The following is an 18,995-nucleotide window of genomic DNA, read 5'->3' as shown; positions in this document are numbered from 1 at the left end:
GCGCTCGAAGCCCGGGCCGCGCATCCCCGCGGGGTCTCCCGCTCCCCGCCGGCGCCGCGGTATTGTCTGCCCGGTGACCGGTCGCCCAGCCTGGTGGTTTTTATTTGCCCGGGTAGCGTGGGGGTGGGGTCTGGACGCCATAAATACCAGGGAATCTAGGGGGTGCCCGCGGCGGCGGCGGGGCGGGGTGGGACGTCGCAGGGGGTGGGGTACAGCGGGCCTCCTCGTCGCCCCCCTCCCCTTAAAGCTCCACGCGTGCATCGCGGTAGGCCCGGTCCAGGGCCCACTCTGGCTGGGAGTCGCCGCCCCCTTCGCGGGCCAGGCGCGCCATCTCTTGCTGGAACAGGGCTTGCCGCGCCCGGCTGGGATCCACGTTGATCCAGTTGTTGGCGATCCACTTGGTGCCTCGTGTTACCAGGCAGCCCCCGTGCAACGAGTAGTCGTCCACGTCACCCACCCAACCTAAAGGAGGGCGGTGGGGACAAGGGACAAGGTTGAGAAGGGACCCCCTAGCAGGCTGGATGTGGGCATGCGTGAGCTCAGGGGGGATGGGACAAAGTGGAGGCAGGCCCAACAGTGACCTATTCATGTCTTGGGGAGCCCATGTCCAAGCCTAAGGCTTCCTTGAGGGCCCATCATTTGGTTCACTAACATGATCAGCATCACTGGCCCTGTGAAACCAGCCTTGGCTGGTGAGAGATAGGTATGCCCCCCCAAAGCAGGAACATGAAGGCATCAGAGTGGCAAGGGCCAAGCTAACCCAAGAGGTTGCACAGGTGCTGGGGTAGCTTACTGAAATCACTAAAAGGATGTTGTTTGGAAAGGCACCAAGGTCAAGAAGCCCATCTGGGAGGGCGTTGAGAAACAGCCCTCCAAAATGGCAGGGGGGGACGGGTAAGGGAAACCTGTTGGCCTGGCCATGGCCCTCACCTTGCCCATCAGGCAGGTAGTTGTACCAGAAGACTGCCGTTCCCTGCCGGGGCTTGACACGCAGATTCCCCTTGTCACAGTGCCTCCGAGTGTCCCGGAGATCAACGTTATCCTGAATTAGACTCTGCGGGAAAGTGGATGGAGTGTTTGAAAGCCTCCCTTCTCATCGTGTGGCCAAGGCGGCCTGAGGGAAAACAGCTAGACCGGCCCAGGGGACCACTTGGGTCCTCCTCCCAGGTGTGGAAGAGGTGGACACCCTACACTCGCCCAGGGCCCTGCCAGCCCACAAGAGGAAGAGTTGGCCCTTACCATTTCATCGTAGGTTCTGTTGTCTGCTACTGGGAAGACAGTCTCGCCCCCACCGGTGACGTTATTCAAATAAAACAGCACGGTCATGTAGCTGTAAGACAGGGGATCTGCTGAGCAGGTCCCCAACTGTTGGCTGTTTCCAGGGGCTTACTTGTAAGCAACATAAAATGCCCAGGTTTCCAGGGACCAAAGGGTTAAGATGACTGACAATGGGGTAGACTACCGTCCAGTGTTCCCCTAAACCCTCCTTCCCACTAATCCTGTCTCTTTGTGTGTGTGTGTGTGTGTGTGTGTGTGTGTGTGTGTGTGTGTGTGTGTGTGTGTGTGTGTGTGTGTGGATTTTGTTGGTTTATTTGATGGCTTGATTTTTGTCTTATGATCATACTGAGCTAAATTACTGACCAAAGCCCAGGCTGGGAGAGGTAGGCTTGGACAATCAGCAAGATTATGCAAAAGATCTCCTGGGGAACAAGAAGGGGGCTGAGCTGAAACAGCTAGATGCAAAGGAGATGCTTAACTTTCGGAGAGAAATTCTGAGAATTCTGGCAATGGAGTCAAGATCAAATCTTGGGGGAAGGGTGGCAAAAGATCTGACGGCCCAGCTGGAGGCCTCATTTCAGTGCAATTATCTCCGTCTACACTGCCTTGAGACAGAATGGCTAGCAGTCACTCAGCAGAGATTTGAGGGAGAATTAGGGACCTCATTGACTAACAGTGGTCCAATGATTATGCCCCGCCTGCTAGCCTGGCAATGGAAGCCCGCCCCCTGGTGGGAAGTACTTGCCGACAGGAGGTCTCGAAGGGTACAGACTCATTGGCTACCAGCTTGGTATGGGAGCAGATGGTCTCTGGGTACACAGGCCCGCTGTCCACATGGGCATGGTAGTGGCCTCCCTCACCGTATCGCACAACCTGCAGTGGCTCACTGAGCTCCACGATCTCTGGTGATAAGCGAGTGAGGCGCAGCACCCTGGTGAGCAGTGGACATTCAGTCTCCCAGGGAAGAAGGGCTTCCTCATGAATGCCAAGCATAGTGGGAAGCACTGCATTGGATAAACTGAGATTTCCACTAAACTGGGAGGAGGAGGAGGAGGGAGAGGTGAGGCCTTCCTCTCAAGGTGATTTTTTTTTTTTTTTGCCAGTCCTGGGGCTTGGACTCAAGGCCTAGACACTGTCCCTAGGCTTCTTTTTGCTCAGAGCTAGCCTTCTACCACTTGAGCCACAGCGCCACTTCTGGCTTTTTCTGTGGATGTGGTACTGAGGAATCAAACCCAGGGCTTCATGCATGCTAGGCGAGCGCTCTACCACTGAGCCACCTGCCCAGCCCTCAGGGTGATTTTTGTGTATTTCCATTCTGGGGCTTCAACTTAGAGCCTGGGGTCTGTCCTTTAGCTTTTTCGCTCAAGGCTGGTATACTCTACCACTTGGAGCCACAGCTCTATTATTTCTGGCTTTTCGGTGGTTCACTGGAGCTAAGAGTCTCATGGCCTTTCCTACCTGGATTGGCTTTAAACCATGACCCTCACACCTCAGCTCAGATCCTCAGAGCTCAGATCTCCTGAGTGGCTGGAATTCCAGGCAAGAGCCACTGGCACCTGGCTTCAATTTTTTTTAGAATGTGTAACTAAAAGGACTTCTGCAGAAGGCCCTGCCCCAGGGAAGAGAGCTCCGGGTGCTCACCTCTGGCGGATGGAGCGCATGACGTGGTGGGCGCCCTCACCCTGGTACAGCCACGTGTGGTGGCTGTTTCGCACCAGCTCACTCGACTCGGCTTTATGGTTCCTCATGTATTTGTGGAAGTCTCGAAGGTCCACACTGGAAAACTCCTGCAGACTCAGCATTCCTGGACAGAGCATGCGTCATCAGTGCCCATCAGGCCCAAGGAGGGAAACCATAGTGGCAGGCAGTACCTCCCTACCTACCCCAAAGGCAGCAGCAGCCCCTGGCCTCAGGCACTGGGGGGCCATGTGCACTTGTCCCCACCTGGACTCTTGGGTCAGATGAACCTGGTTTCTGTCACATCGGGCCCTAAGGGAAGACCCAGAGAAGTTTGTTTTCTGTTTAAGCCTTGACTTGGTCCCCAGAAGGAAGAAACCCAAACCCCTACTGAGCAAGTGCGAAAAGGGGCTCCAAAAGGAGGCAGAGCTACCTGGCCAGGGCCCTAGGCTCTAGGAGTGTGGTGGCCACGCCCCTAAGCTGTAGAGAGTGGGAAAGACAGAGCAGTGAGTGCTGGCTCTCCTTCCAGGACCTTCCACACTGTATAGAGTGAAAGTTGGGCTAGATCTTAGAGGGACTCTTCATGAGTGGAACTCACTTAGCCAGTCCTTCCTGATGGGTTGCCACCCACCCTAGCAAATAAATCCTACCTAGAGCCCCCCCACCCCCAGCAAGGAAGTACTCATGCTCCGGTCCTATAACAAAGCAAGGGATCCACCCTTTGAGGGTTCTAGGAGAGAGCCGGGAAGTTTGTTCTATGTTCTTCAGGCTGAGTCACCATCTACCTAGCTTCCTGAGCTACTGAGCATTCAAAAGCTGCAGCAGCTCTGTTTTGGTGGCAGTATGACAGCCCCCTAACCACAGGCCACAAGCCAAATTCTTCCATCTAGCTTCATTCACCTCTGTCAGAGGAGGGCAAAAGGTCTCCGGGAATTGCCCCCCTAGATTGTCACCAAGGAGCCTGGGTAGGGGCTGGCTGACTGCCTACGTCCCGAAGGTGCAGGGCAAAAAACACCCCTTCACCTCCTGTATCTGGCCACTATGGAAAGGGGCGCGTGAGGTTCTCTACTGTTCAGGTAAGGGCTTAAGCTTCCCAGAGGGGAATAGATAGGAGGCGTGGCCTCCCAGGGTCAGAGGTGTGAAGGGGCGCGAGCTCACCATCACCATCAGGATCAGCCTTGATTGCTGAGTACATCTCCTGAATGCTCTCCGGAGTCATCCACCATCCGTTTCCCAGACGAGTCTGAGCCAGAACCTAAAGCACAAGAGGGTCGGTCCCTCAGTGGGATGAGCCCAGTGGTGGAGGCCTCAGAGCACAGATGGCTGAGTTCTTGCTGGAGAGCCAAGGGTTCAGTGATGGGACATAGGTGGGGACACAGGACAGAGCCCAAGGCCCCTTAGGCTGATAGGAGGTTCAACAGAGGTTATCTGTGAAGGCCAGAAAGAGGGTGGACAAGAGGCCTGAGGGCGATCCACAGTCCCAGTCCTGTTGGAATGTTTCTGGCTCAAGGGAGAGTGGATAGACCATGTACTTCAGGTGAGGATTGGGGGACAGGCCAGGGCCTGGCTATCCCAGAAAAAATAGGCACTAATGGGAGACCTGTCCAGGACATGGCCATAAGGACCTCCACAAAGACCAAGCTCAAGCTGGGTATCGGTGGTTCACCCTGTAATCCTAGCTACTTAGGAAGCTGAGATCTGAGGATCACAGTTCACAGCCAGCCCGGGCAGGAAACTCTTATCTCCAGTAAACTACTCAGAAAACTGGAAGTGGCTCTGTGGCTCAAGTGGTAGAGCGCTAGCTTTGAAGAAAAGCAGCTCAGAGACAGTGCCCTGGCCCTGAGTTCAAGTCCCAGGATAGGCACCAACCAACCAAAATAAAACAGGATGACCCTGAACCTGTGCAAATAGATCTAGAATGGCATCTGACTGCGGTGTGAACTTGACTGAGTGACGTGACCAATGGGGAGGTAAAGCTAGGTACTCCCTCTCCCAGTGCCTACTGAGGGCCCAAGATCCCAACCTCTCGGAGTTGCAGGTGACCATCGTGGTTCTGGTCCAACAACCGGAAGAGGTCCAGCTGGCTGACCTGCAGAGTGCTCATTGCTTCCTCATACTCTTCAGTGGGTAGGATCTGGCTGCGCTGTAAGCCCTTCATCTGGGCCAGGTGGATGATGAGGCGACACTCCTCATCGCTCAAGAAGCCAGGGATTTCTGCGGAAGAAGGAGTGGGTGAGGCAGAGGATGGAATCAGAGCACTGTCCATACTGCATCTTTCTCCTGGATCCCTGCAGGACTTTTGGGATGTGAGAGCCGCCATATGTGTGGAGGGCTTTCCAGAACACATTTGCTCTGCCCTGCAGTCTGACTTGCTTGAGTTGTCCTGCAAGTGTTGGCCAGTGTGTAGAAGTACGGATGACAATCTACATTGTTCAGAAAGTTCCTGGAACAAGTTCAGTCTGCTTGGAGCAGGACTGAAAGCCAAAGGACGGGCTTGCCTCTTTTTAATGTGCATATAAGTTTATAATAGAGAGATGGTAGGTGACCCTTGCTAGCTTTTTTGGTTTTTTTTTTTTTTTTTGCCTTTTAGCATGATTCAAATTAAAATGAAGGGTGGGAGCTGGGACTGTGGCTTAATGGTAGAGTGCTTGCCCAGTATGCATGAAGCCCTGGGTTCGATTCCTCAGTACCACATACACAGAAAAAGCCAGAACTGGTGTTGTGACTTGAGCAAAAAGAAGCTCAGGGACAGTGCCCGGGCCCTGAGTTCAAGCCCCAAGACTGACAAAAAGAAGAAGAAAAAAAAAAAAAAGAAGGGTGGGAGAGGTATGATTCAAGTGGTAGAATTCCAGCCATGAGGGACAAAGCTGAGTGAGAGCAAGAAAAAGGCTGAGTTCAAGCCCCACTACAGGCAAGACCAAAGCACAAGAACCAAAAGCTGTAGGCCAGTTCAAGGGCCTTGGCCTCCATGTTCCTGAATAACTGGGTGCTGATCATCTCACTGTGGCTATGTTCTCATACAAATGTTAAGAAGTGCTTTAAAGCTGCTCTTGCTGAGCCAATGAATTAATCAGGAGCAGGGCTGGCAAGGTGGCTCAGTGGTAGAGTGCTTGCCTTGCATGCATGAGGCCCTGGGTTCAATTCCTTAGTACCACATAAGCAGAAAAAGCCAGAAGTGGCACTGTGGCTAAAGTGATAGAGCACTAGCCTTGAGCTGAAGAGATGAGAGACAGCGCCCTGGCCCAGAGTTCAGGCCCCACGACCGACAAAAACAAAACAAAAAACCTGATCATAGCAGATCATTCTGGGATGGCAGAGATTCTGACCAAAGGCATCTCCACTCCCCTTGGCAATCCATGAGGATCCACCAACACAAGCAAGTTTGGTAATTTGCCCAGGGCCACCCAGGCTGTTGTACCCAGAACTGAAGCACGTGACCAGACCCAGCTGCCGGAGCTAGGTGACATGGTCCCAGATATTTTGACACTAAAAATGAGACAAAGGGCCTGTACCTCCAACCCTCAAACTTACCCAGCGGGCATGTGAGATAGCAGTATCAAATGTCACCTTTCGGTATTTGTATATAACATTAAAAAAGCAAGCCAGAAAAGGAAAAGCAAACACAGACCCAGTTTTGTTTTTTCCAGTTTATTAGGTATTAGGTGCCATCTCTTCAATGCCCTCTACACCTCCCCGCCCAGACCCCCATGTGCTGATCAAAAGCTCAGTCAGCAAGCCAGGTACCAGTGGCTCATACCTGTCATCCTAGCTACACAGGGAGCAGAGATCTGAGGACCATGGCAGGAAAATCTGTGAGACTCTTTTTTGTTGGTGGTGGAGGGGGAGTGGGGGGGCTTGACCCCTGGGCCTGGGTGCTGTCCCTCAGCTCTTCAGCTCAAGGGGAATGCTCTACCACTTGAGCCATAGCGCCACTTCTGGTTTTCTGGTGGTTAGATGGAGATAAGAGTCTCATAGACTTTCCTGCCCAGGCTGGCTTTGAACCATGATCCTCAGATCTCAGCCTCCTGAGTAGCTAGGATGTCAGGCTTGAGCCACTGGCTCCAGACTCTTATCTCCAATTAAGCACCAAAAAACTGAAAGTGGAGCTGTGGCTTAAGCCATAGGGTGCTAGCCTTGAGCAAAAAAGTTCAGGGACAATAGTGCTCAGGCCCTGACTTCAAGCCCTAGGGCTGGCAGAAAGCAAAAACAAAAACAAAAGCCCAGTCAGTTTAAGTAGCTTACAATGGGTACCTGTTAGACCTCCTTTCCTAGAAAACCCTGGACCTTACCTTGTGAAACCCAGGGCAGAAGAAACAGGTAATGAAGAGAGTGTGCTAAGCCAGTGCTGGTGGCTCATGCCTGTCATCCATCCTAGCTACTCAGGAGGCTGAGAGCTGAGGATCACGATTCAAAGCCAGCCTGGGCAGGAAAGTCTGTGAGACTCTTATTTCCAGTGAACCATCTGGAAGGGGTGCTGTGACTCAGAGTGGTAGTGTGTTAGCCTTGAGCAAAAGAGCTCTGGGACAGCAGCCTAGGCCCTCAGTTCAAGCCCCATGACCAAGAAAGAAAAGGAAAGGAAAGAAAAGAAAAGAAAAGAAAAGAAAAGAAAAGAAAAGAAAAGAAAAGAAAAGAGAAGAGAAGAGAAGAGAAGAAAAGAAAAGGAAAGGAAAGGAAAGGAAAGGAAAGGAAAGGAAAGGAGGAAGAAAGAAAGAAAGAAAGAAAGAAGAAAGAAAGAAAGAAAGAAAGAAAGAAAGAAAGAAAGAAAGAAAGAAAGAAAGAAAGAAAGAAAGGGGGGGTAAGGGAGGAAGGGGGAGGGAGGGAGGGAGGATGGATCTTTCCTGCCTCTGCTGGCCTCAAGCCTGGATCCTAAGATCTCAGCTCCTGAGTAGTTGGGATTATAGGCATGAGCTCTGGTGCCTGGCTGAAGAGTAATTTTATTAGTATTCCTGGCAGAAGGATGAAGGTGCCCATGGGACAGAGATACCAAAGTCAGGGGACCCACCAATAGTGAGCATGTGGGTATGGGCCCTTGGTCTGTTCAGTCCCCAGTTCAGGCTGGGGACCAGAGCCATCTTTACAGCCAGGTGTGGAAACTCTAGCTGCTCAAGAGATGTCAAGAGATAGAACTATTGCCCATCTAGTGGCCTTTTCTCCCAGAGCTGAGCCACAAGGCTCACGGCCCTCCCTCAGCCGAACCTACCCTGTCAACAGCAGTCCCTCAGTGCCTGGGCAGAGCCAGCCCATCCCAGAGCATCTGGGTGACTATCTGTAGCAGTAATGAGCTCTTTCTGAACTCAAGGACCAGCGCTGGAGGTGTGGCTTAGTGGTAGAGTGCTTGCCTAGCATGCATGAAGCCCTGGGTTCCATTCCTTAGTAGCATAGACACAGAAAAAGCCAGACGTGCTGCTGTGGGTCTACGAGTAGAGCGCTAGCCTTGAGCAAAAGAAGATCAGGGACAGTGCCAAGGTCCTGAGTTCAAGCCTCAGGACTGGCAAAAAAAAAAAAAAAGGACTTGAGGACGAGGCTCCTGTACTCCTGTGCCAGCCCTGGACAGAGACTGAAATGTCCTGGAAGCTTTTCAGGCCCCAGAGGGCCCTCCCTTTGAGATGGGGGGTGAAGGCAGCCAGATGGAGGGTGATATGCACTGGAAAGCTAGGAAGAAGCCTGCGTGATTGGGGAGAAGAGAGGAGAGATGAGGGAAGAAGAAGGGCTTAAGTATGAGATGTGGCGGCCCAAGCTAGTGGCAGGGCTGTTGCTAGGTGACCAAAGTGTCGTTGCCTAGCAACCGCCAAGCATTCCAAGCCACAAGGCAATGCTAAGAGCACAGAAAAGAGTCATTTCCATCCTCTCCCCACCACTGAACCTCCCCCCCGTCATCCACCCCATATGGCAGCACCTGTGTGAAGCTATACAGGCCAATTGCATGGCCTCTTATGGCTACGCCTGGTCAACCATGTGAATCTTGGCACATCCGTTATAAGTCTTCACCACCACCCTACTCCTTTCAAACCATTAAGGTGAAACAGCCGGGCACTGGTGGCTCATGCCTGTCATCCTAGCTACTCAAGAGGCTGAGATCTGAGGATCACGGTTCAAAGCCAGCCTGGGCAGCAAAGTCCATGAGACTTTTTTTTTTTTTTTTTCTGGTTTTGAGGCCTGAACTCTGGGCCTGAGAGCTCTTCAGCTCAAGGCTAGCACTCTACCACTTGAGCCACAGCGCCACTTCCGGCTTTCTCTGCTTATGTGGGGCTGAGGAATTGAACCCAGGGCTTCATGCATGCAAGGCAAGCACTCTACCACTGAGCCACCTTCCCAACCCTCCATGAGATTCTTATCTCCAGAAAACTGGAAGTGGCGCCGTGGCTCAGGTGGTCTACCACCTCACCTTGAGCTGAGCGCAGGGACAATGCCCAAGCCCAGAGTTCAAGTCCCATGACCAACCAAAAAGAAAAAAATTCCAGTTGGGTACCAGTGGATCATATCTAGCTAGCTACTCAAGAGGCTGAGATCTGAGGATCATAGTTTGAAGCCAGCCTGGGCAGGAAAGTCCATGAGACTCTTTGTTTTTTGTTTCTTTGTTTTACAAGTCCTGGGGCTTAAACTCAGGGCCTGGGCATTGTCCCTGAGCCTCTCTGTGCTCAAGGCTAGCACCCTATTACTTCAGCCACATTTCCCCTTCTGGCTTTTTCTATTTATGTAGTCCTGAGGAATCAAACCCAATGCTTCATGCATGGTAGGCAAGTACTCTACCACTAAGCCACATTCCCAGCCTCCATGAGACTCTTATCTCCAATGAAGCAGCAAAAAACTAGAAGTAAAGCTGTGGCTCAAGTGGTAGAACACCATCCTTGAGCAAAAAAAAGACAAACAAGAGCACAAGGTCTGGAGTTTAAACTCTCAGCACTGGTGCAGGCATGTGCACACACACACACACACACACACACACACACACACACACGAGACATGTTAAAAGCCAGATCACAGCACCCACACAGAATTGGTATCCATTCTACAATGCTGGACTGCAGTTGTTTGTCCCCTGTATGTACATTCTCCTGTACACCCAAAGCCACCTGATCCAATACAGCTGGTACCTGGTACCAGGGCCATGGAAATCCACAGTTGGCTGAATACAAGTGACCCCATCACCAGTGCCAAGAACTAGAACTACAGGGGCTGCGGCTTTTCTTTCTTCCCTTCCTTCCATTCCTCCCTCCTTCCCTCTCCCCCCTCCTGTCTTTATCTTTTTTCTTTTGGCCAGTTCTGGGGCTTGAACTCAGGGGCATTGTCCCTGAGCTTCTTTTACTCAAGGCTAGCACTCTACTACTTGTGCCACAGCACCACTTCCTCTGTGTGTGTGTGTGTGTGTGTGTCTGTATGTGTGTCTGTGTGTCTGTCTGTCTGTGTCTGTATGTGTGTCTATGTATGGTACTGAGGAATCAAACCCAGGGCTTCATGCATGCTAAGCAAGCACTCTACCACTAAGCCACATTCCCAGCCCCTCTTCCTTTCTTTTCTTTTCTTTTTTTTCTTGTTAGTTGTGGGAGTTGAAGTCAGGGCTTGGGCACTGTCTCAAGGCTAGCACTCTACCACTTTGAGCCATAGTACCACTTCTGGTTTTCTGGCGGTTCACTGGAGATAAGTCTCTCTTAAGCCTTTTGGCCAGAACCACCATCTTCCAGTAATTTGCCAAAATATCGAACACAAAGGGAAAGAGGAGAGGTACTCGATACATGTTCTCTAGGCCCTTCAGGAAACATGGAGTTGTTCCTTTGGCCACATACATGAGAATCTACAAGAAGGGCGATATTGTAGACATCAAGGGAATGGGTACTGTTCAAAAAGGAATGCCCCACCAATGTTACCATGGCAAAACTGGAAGGGTCTCTAATGTTACCCAGCATGCATGCTTTTGGCACTGTTGTGAACAATCAAGTTAAGGGCAAGATCCTTGCCAAGAGGATTAATGTGCGTAGTGAGTGTATTAAACACTGTTAAGAGCCGAGATAGCTTCCTGAAACGAATGCAGGAAAATGACCAGAAAAAGAAGGAAGCCAGAGAGAAAGGAACCTGGGTTCAACTGAAGCTCCAGCTTGCTCCACCCAGAGAAGCACATTGTGTGAGAACCAATGGAAAGGAGCCTGAGCTACTGGAACCGATTCCCTATGAATTCATGGTCTAAGAGATGTAAAAAAATAAAAGACTGCTGGACTATTAAAAAAACAACAACAACAAAAAAAAGAGTCTTTCTTGAACTTTCTTACCCTGGCAGGCTTTCAATATCGCTCCTCAGATCTCAGCCTCCTGAGTAGCTAGGATGAGAGGTGCAAGATCACAAGCCAAAATGGCCCAAGATTCAAATAGGGCAGGAATATGTCCTGTACTTCAGAGCTCTTCCTGAGTAAGCAGGGGGGCGGGGGTAACAAGGCAGGTTAGACTATCTGGCAGCTATGTGTACAGGGCAGGAAAGACTATTGCTTTATGTCTTTTACAAGTCCGTGATGACAGCCTAGCCATTGTCTTGCAACTGCTCATATGCTCCAATACCCTAAATTGAGTCTCAGGGTAAACAAACAGCTTCAAACAATGGTTGGGCAGGGTTTAGCTGGTTGAGCTTCAGACAGACCCATACATACCTGCTTGTCCTTTACTGAGTCGATGGCTCTGACAAGCAGCTACCCAAGGGGGGGGGTGGTGGTGGTAAGCAGCTACGGGGGGGGGGGGGGTGGGGTGGGGGGTGGTGTGTGTGTGTGTGTGTGTGTGTGTGTGTGTGTGTGTGTGTGTGTGTGTGTGTGTGTGTGTGTGTGTGTGTGTGTGTGTGTGTGTGTGTGTGTGTGTGTGTGTGTGTGTGTGTGTGTGTGTGTGTGTGTGTGTGTGTGTGTGTGTGTGTGTGTGTGTGTGTGTGTGACGCAGACCATGCAGGAAACGACATTCATTTGCTCAAAGTTGCACTGATATATACATTAGAACTTTCTCTACACTGAGCCTCCTGTGTTTGTTGTGGGCCCAGAGATCTGATACAGCTGGGTGTTTGTTTTTCTTAAACTGTAAAAGAATACCTTTGGGCTAGGCAGGGTGACTCATGAGTGTAATCCCAGCTACTGTGGAGCTGGAGATCAGGGGGATTAAGGCCAGGCCAGGCAATAAATAAATAGTGAGACCTCCCCCCATACTCATAAGCTGGGCATAGCAGTGTACATTCATCAAGGTATTGGTTAAAAAACCAGAAGACCCTACCTGAAAAATTACTAAAGCAAAAAAGGGGTGGGGGCATGGCTCAAGAGGTAGAGGACCTGCTTAGCAAGCACAAGGACCATAGTTCAAAGCCTAGAAATCCAACACACACACAAATTAGCTCTCAAAATCCTATTTGGGTACCAGTAGCAATGACTCATTTACCTTAAATAGTTAAGGAAAATGGATTCAAACTTGTGCTGGCTCAGCGGAGGGGCCCCAGCTGCCTTTGGAGAGAGTACCAAGTTAGAAGGGGTAATGGTGGTTATAGACAGGAAGACAGACAGCACCCAGACCACCCATTGACCCAACGATGATCAGGAGACATAACTCTATAGACACACCACCAGCACCAATGAAAGCAACCTGAAAAAGCAACTGACCTTTAGAGACAGAGACACAAATAAGCCCAGGAAAAGCCTACTATCCCTTCCTATAGCTCACATCTGGGGCTTTCTTCCCCTCCTTGAGATGTAGCATCTGGGGTCTGACAGGTTTGGAGTCAAGAACTCTAGGGCAGAGCAGGAAGAAGTTACATTCTGCCTCCTCCCTCCTTATTTATTTTTGGTCTGTCTTGGGGCTTGAACTCAGGGCCTGGGTGCTGTCCCTGAACTCTTTTGCTCAAGGTTAGCACTCTACCACATTTATTTATTTAGTTAGTTAGTTATCTATTTATTTATTTATTTATTTTTGCCAGTTCTGGGACGTGAACCACTTGAGCCACAGCACCACTTCTGGCCTTTTCTGTTTATGTGGTACTGAGGAATCGAACCCAGGGCTTCATGCATAGTAGGCAAACACTCTACCACTAAGCCACATTCCCAGCTCCATGCACCAGCACCTGGTTTAAAATATTTTCCTCAGGCCGGGCGCTGGTGGCTCACGCCTGTAATCCTAGCTACTCAGGAGGCTGAGATCTGAGGATCGCGGTTCAAAGCCAGCCCGGGCAGGAGAGACCGTGAGACTCCTATCTCCAATAAACCACCAGAAAACCGGAAGTGGCGCTGTAGCTCAAGTGGTAGAGCGCTCGCCTTGAGCTGAAGAGCTGAGGGACAGCGCCCAGGCCCAGAGTTCAAGCCCCACGACCGACAAAAAAAAAAAAAAAAAAATATTTTCCTCAGGAAGGCTCACCCCACTTACCTATTAAGAGTTTTACCACCACCCCCTCAGGTAAAATTCTGCCTTGTCTACAATTAATTGTCTCACTTCCTAACATGGCTACACCACAGAGAGTTAATTATTTGTTTATCATGTTGCCTTTCCCTTCCTTTGTCAGTGTTTAGGCTGTAGTGAACAAGGGTGTGTTCCAAGTACCTAAAACAGTACTTGACATAGGTTTTATAGTTAATCAGCAGCAAGAGTACTGAGGAATTGAACCTAGGGCTTCATGCATGCTAGGCAAGTACTCTACCACTAAGCCACACACCACAGCCCCTGATGAGTTTTTGTTTTTGCCAGTCCTGGGTCTTGAACTCAGGGCCTGGGCACTGTCCCTGAGCTTCTTTTGCTCAAGGCTGGCACTCTACCACTTGAGCCACAGCACTACTGCTGGCTTTTTCTGTGTATGTGGTACTGAGGAATGGAACCCAGGGCTTCATGCCTGCTAGGCAAGCACTCTACCACTAAGCCACATGTCCTGGTCCCCTGATTGGGTTTGAATCCATTTCATCACTGAACTAACCACTGCTGCCTCACTTTACCCATTGGCCCGAGAGAAAATGCGAGTTGCATTCACATTACAGGGGTGTGTTAGGAACGAATGGAAATAGCATGGTGCTGGGGGTTCATGCCTGTCATCCTAGCTACCCAGACGGCTAAGATCTGAAGATCCTACTTTGAAGCCAGCCCAGGCAGAAAAGTCCATGAGTCTCTTTTTTTTTTTTTTTTTTTTTTTGGGTCCGGTCGTGGGGCCTGAACTCTGGGCCTGGGCGCTGTCCCTCAGCTCTTCAGCTCAAGGCTAGCGCTCTACCACTTGAGTCACAGTGCCACTTCTGGCTTTTTACTTATGTGGTGCTGAGGAATCTTACCCAGGGCCTCGAGCATGCAAGGCAAGTGCTCTACCACTGAGCCACCTTCCCAGCCCCTCCATGAGTCTCTTATCTCCAATGAACACCAAAAGCTGGAAGTACAACTATGGCTCAAGTGGTAGACTGTCAGCCTTGAAGAAAAAAATAAATTTTTTTTTTTTTTTTTTTGTCGGTCGTGGGGCTTGAACTCTGGGCCTGGGCGCTGTCCCTCAGCTCTTCAGCTCAAGGCGAGCGCTCTACCACTTGAGCTACAGCGCCACTTCCGGTTTTCTGGTGGTTTATTGGAGATAGGAGTCTCACGGTCTCTCCTGCCCGGGCTGGCTTTGAACCGCGATCCTCAGATCTCAGCCTCCTGAGTAGCTAGGATTACAGGCGTGAGCCACCAGCGCCGGCAAAAATAAAAATTTTAAAAAAGCTCAGGGACAGTGCCCAAGCCCTGAGTTCAAGCACCAGTATTGGTGTACACGCATGTGTGTGTCTGTGTGCACACACGTACCTACACCCAAATGAAATAATCACATGAAGCCTATTATGTAATAAAAATCTCAGAAAACAGAAACTATGATATGGTTCTAAATGAGGTCACCCTGAACAAATTCTTCCAGCCATAGATAATAGAAAGAATCTGTGGAATGGTGGAGTGCTGGGAGCAAATGGTCAAGCTCTCTGGTAGGCTTGGGGGCACACTCCCATTTGTCATCAGATCCCAAAGTCTACTTTGGAAGTATGATTTCCCCAGAGGCCCTGAGACCAGTTGGCAGCTGGTTATCAGTCTCCAGCCCTCTCCTCCTTCTAGGTAACAGGACTAGTAGGGGTAGAAAATGTTTGAAGACAATTTAAAAAAAGAAATCAAGTTTAGCAGGGTGCTGGTGGCTCACACCTATAATCCCAGCTACTCAGGAGGCTGAGATCTGAGGATTAGGGTTGAAAGCCAGCTTCAGCAGGAAAGACTCATCTTCTAGGAACCACCACCAAAGAACTGGACGTGGAGCTGTGGCTCAAAGTGGTTGAGCACTAACCTTGAGCAGAAAAGCTCAGGGACAGTGCCCAGGCTGAGTTCAAGCCCCACAAGAGACAGAAAAATAGATAGATAGACAGACAGACAGACAGATATCTATATAGATATCTATAGATAGTTGTATATATATGTATATATACATATATATATATACATATATATATATATATATATATATATATATATATGTTCTCAGGGTCACATTGCCTAGCTTTGTAATGGAGGAATCTGCTGCCAGGATGTATTGAGGGGGCGGTGGGGGTTTGGGGAGAGGAGTAAAAAGGTCATCCCTTCACCCCATTAAGATACAGGAAGCCCTACTTCACTTGGACAATCCCTCTGGATAGATAAAAGGGAGGGAGGGAGGGTTCATTTTCAAAACAGAAAGCACGCTGCCAAACAGGAACCACCCTGCACTGCTGTCACCCACTCACCCACCCACCCACCCACCCACCGTCTCAGGACGGTACTACAGACTTACCAAACAGCAGCGGCTTCAGACTGAGGGTTCGGATGAAGTGATCTTTGTCTGTGACCAGCTGGACTTTGCGTTCGTACCCCACCTACAAGGAAAGGCACACAGCGGGTGGGTAGAGCTGGGGTGCCAGGTGGCACTGGGTGGTAGCAACATCTGGCTGCAGATGCGCGCGCATGGGGCTGACCCCCCTCCCCCCAGTTAGTCAGGTGCAGAAGGGGTGGAGGGGTAAGAATAGGGATGGGGAGGGCAGGAGGAGGGACAGGGGTGAGCGACCTTCCCCTCGGGTTGGGCCTTGGAGAGCAATAGGGGTGCTGGGGGGGGTCCTCACCTTGATGCCCTCCAGCCGAGGGAGGGGGCTCAGAGCGGGGGCCGGGGGAGGGTCTTCCCGGGCACGAGGCTGGGGTCCCGGGTCGGTGGTCTCGTCGCCGTTACTGTAGTGCACGAACAGCAAGAGCGCCAGCACGTTGCCCAGGTACAGGTGCACGAACACCATGAGCACCAGGAAGTAGGCGCGGGAGCAGATGCCCCGCGGTTTGCACAGGGGCCGCACCGGCGCGTCGCCCTCAGCGGCGACGGCGGCGGCGTCGCCGAGGCCCGAGGCCACGCCAGCTGCGCGGGGCTCCGGAGACGCCCAGGCCACACCCGCAGTCAAGGCCTCGGGCCTCGGGCCTGGGCTCGTCGTCGTCGTCGTCGCCGCCGCCGCCATGGCAGCTAGGTCGCGGCCCGCGCGCGTCCGCGCGCCTCGGGGGAGGAGGGGCCGCCGCAGGGTCCGGGGTGGAGGTGGGGGGGGGGAGGACTCGCGCTGCGCGGCTGCGCAGTAGCGGAGACGCGAGACGCCCCGCCCGCGCGCACGCAGCGCCGTTGCTAGGCGACGGTTGCTGGGAGACCTGGAGGGAGGGGCGGGGAAGAGCTCGGAAGAGATGCTGAGCCTCCAGGGTGGAGATCTGCCGTTTCTCTGGACTCCCGGGGAGTGTCCCAGGGAGGAAGGGAAGGAGGAGGAGGAGGAGGAGGCAGGTGACTCAGTACTGCGAGGGGGGTCCAAAAGCTGAGAGCGCGCGAGGAGGAAGCAGATCCATGCCCTGATCTTGGGGGGTTGGAGTTTCTTAAAGGTTCCACCTCTGTCATCAGACCGACCCCCTCCAGTCGTGGGCAGAGAGGAATCCTGGTGTGCACGGGTCGCACAGGACGGTGGGTTTGGAGCCTGAGGTAGAGAGGAATGCTGCAGGAAATCATTCCGGGCGTTAGCAGGTGCTGAGTGCATACGAATTATGGCTCAAAACTGGCACATGCAAAGAAGAGAAGGGGTGGGCTGGGAAGGTGGCTCAGTGGTAGAGTGTTTGCCTCACATGCATGAGGCCCTGGGTTCGATTCCTCAGTACCACATAAGCAGAAAAGGCCGAAAGTGGTGCTAGGGCTCAAGTGGTAGAAGGCTAGCCTTGAGCCAAAGAAGCTCAAGAAGCTCAGGGACAGTCCCCAAGGCCTTTGACTGGCAAAGAAGAAAGAAGGAAGAGGAAGAAGAGGGGGGGGGGGGGGAAGGAGGTGGTAGCGGAAGAAGAGAGAAGGGAGAAGAGGAAGTCAGACTCTGGTTGCTCATGCCTGTAATCCTAGCTATTCAGGAGACTGAGATCTGAGGATCATGGTTCAAAGCCAGCCTGAGCAGAAACATCTGTGAGACTCATCTCCAATTAATTACCAGAAAGTTGGAAGTGGCGCTGTGGCTCAAGTGGTAGAGTGCTAGCCTTGAAGTGAAGGGACAGTGTCCAGGCCAAAAATTCAACCCCATGACAGACAAAATCAAAAAACAAAAACAAATAGCACTGGGTTTGATTCCTTAGTACCACATGAACAGAAAAGGCCAGCAGTGGTGCTGTGGCTCAAGTGGTAGAGTGCTAGCTTTGAGCAGAAAAAGCTCACCAACAGTGCCCAGGCCCTGAGTTCAAGCCCCAAGACTGCAATAAAAAGGAGGAGGAAGAGGAGGGGTTTGTCTACAGCTCAGAAACACACCCATCACACCCAAGGAAAATTAAACTTGGATTCACACACACACACACACACACACACACACACACACACACACACACACACACACACACACACAAATGGGATATGAGGACATAGTGGTCAGATGCCAATATATTTTTTTTTTCTCTTGCAGTCCTAGGTCTTGACTCAGGGCCTAGGTGCTGTCCCTGAGCTCTTCAGCTCAACGCGAGCTCACTACCACTGGAGTCACAGCACTTCTGGCTTTTTCTATGTATGTGGTACTAAGGAATTGAACCTGGGGCTTCATACATACTAGGCAAGCACTCTACCACTAAGTCACATTCTCAGCCCTGATTGACTTTATATCCAGTGCCCAAAATGCAGCCTGGCATAAAACATGGCATTCAAATATACATGGGAAATCTAGTTGTTGTCTCCTCATTTGGAAGATCTTCAAGAGTATAGCACAAATGTCCTGACCTGTCTGACCACTCATCTGTCCAGATGGCTTTATCCCTGGGTGCTTCTGTTGCTAGTCTTGCTATCCAGTAAAAATATTTATTAGTAGCCTGTTGCTGGTGGCACATGCCTATAATCCTAGCTCCTCAAGAGGCTGAGATCTAAGAATCATGGTTCAAGCCACCACAAAATGGAAAAGTCTGTGAGACTTTCTTCTTTAGTGAACCACCAGAAAAACCAGAAGTGGTGCTGTGGCTCAAGTGGTAGAGTGCTAGCCTTGAGTAAAGGAGTTCAGGCACAGCACCCAAGCCCTGAGTTCAAGCCCCATGACCAAACAAAAAAAGTACTCATCCCTCAAGGGCTAAAGGCTCTTTTAGGGTAGACCCTGTCCTTGTTTATAAGCACAAGACATGTTACACCTGAGGAATTAAAGCAGCGTGTGAAATTTCTAGCTAGCTTCAGTTGCACAATATCTACCATTTTGGAGTTTTCACAGTACCCCCAAGCTTCTTACCACTAAAGTTGCTGACATCGCTGACAACACAAATCAGAACCCAAACCCTTTAAGTGCTTAGACTATTGATAGACCATCTATATTTAGACCACCTAACCACCTAGATTTAGACCATCTATACTTCTGTCCCAGGTTGTGTCTTTATAACCCTCAGGCCCCCTAGGGTGTTATGGCCCCCTCCTATTTATCCCCATGTCTGGGTAGAGGGACTCGAGGCCTTTTTTCTTTTGCCAGTTCTGGGGCTTGAACTCAGGGCCTGGGCACTGTCCCCGAGCTTTTGTTCAAGGCTAGCGCTCTACCATTTAAGCCACAGAGCCAATTCTAGCT

At 51.2% G+C, this 18,995-nt stretch overlaps 1 protein-coding gene and 1 pseudogene across 1 annotated transcript; one reads left to right on the top strand and one right to left on the bottom strand.

Annotated features, from left to right (window-relative positions):
• Window positions 1–76: 76 nt before the first annotated feature.
• LOC138824062 (transmembrane prolyl 4-hydroxylase) lies at window positions 77–16,433 on the bottom strand. Its single transcript, XM_070017728.1, has 9 exons — window positions 16,041–16,433; window positions 15,716–15,797; window positions 4,979–5,169; window positions 4,114–4,210; window positions 2,920–3,082; window positions 2,024–2,209; window positions 1,240–1,330; window positions 931–1,054; window positions 77–462 (listed from the first exon to the last, which is right to left on the bottom strand). The coding sequence occupies exons 1-9, from the start codon at window positions 16,416–16,418 to the stop codon at window positions 242–244; spliced, it is 1,533 nt and encodes a 510-aa protein (XP_069873829.1). The 5' UTR covers window positions 16,419–16,433; the 3' UTR covers window positions 77–241.
• LOC138823910 (large ribosomal subunit protein eL21-like) lies at window positions 10,641–11,137 on the top strand (annotated as a pseudogene).
• Window positions 16,434–18,995: the final 2,562 nt, after the last annotated feature.

This window comes from Dipodomys merriami, unplaced genomic scaffold (assembly GCF_024711535.1).
Source record: "Dipodomys merriami isolate MVZ:Mamm:240054 unplaced genomic scaffold, mDipMer1.0.p SCAF_125, whole genome shotgun sequence".
NCBI lineage: Eukaryota > Metazoa > Chordata > Mammalia > Rodentia > Heteromyidae > Dipodomys > Dipodomys merriami.
Note: the sequence above shows the minus strand (reverse complement) of the source record. Positions and strands in the feature narration are given on the sequence as shown.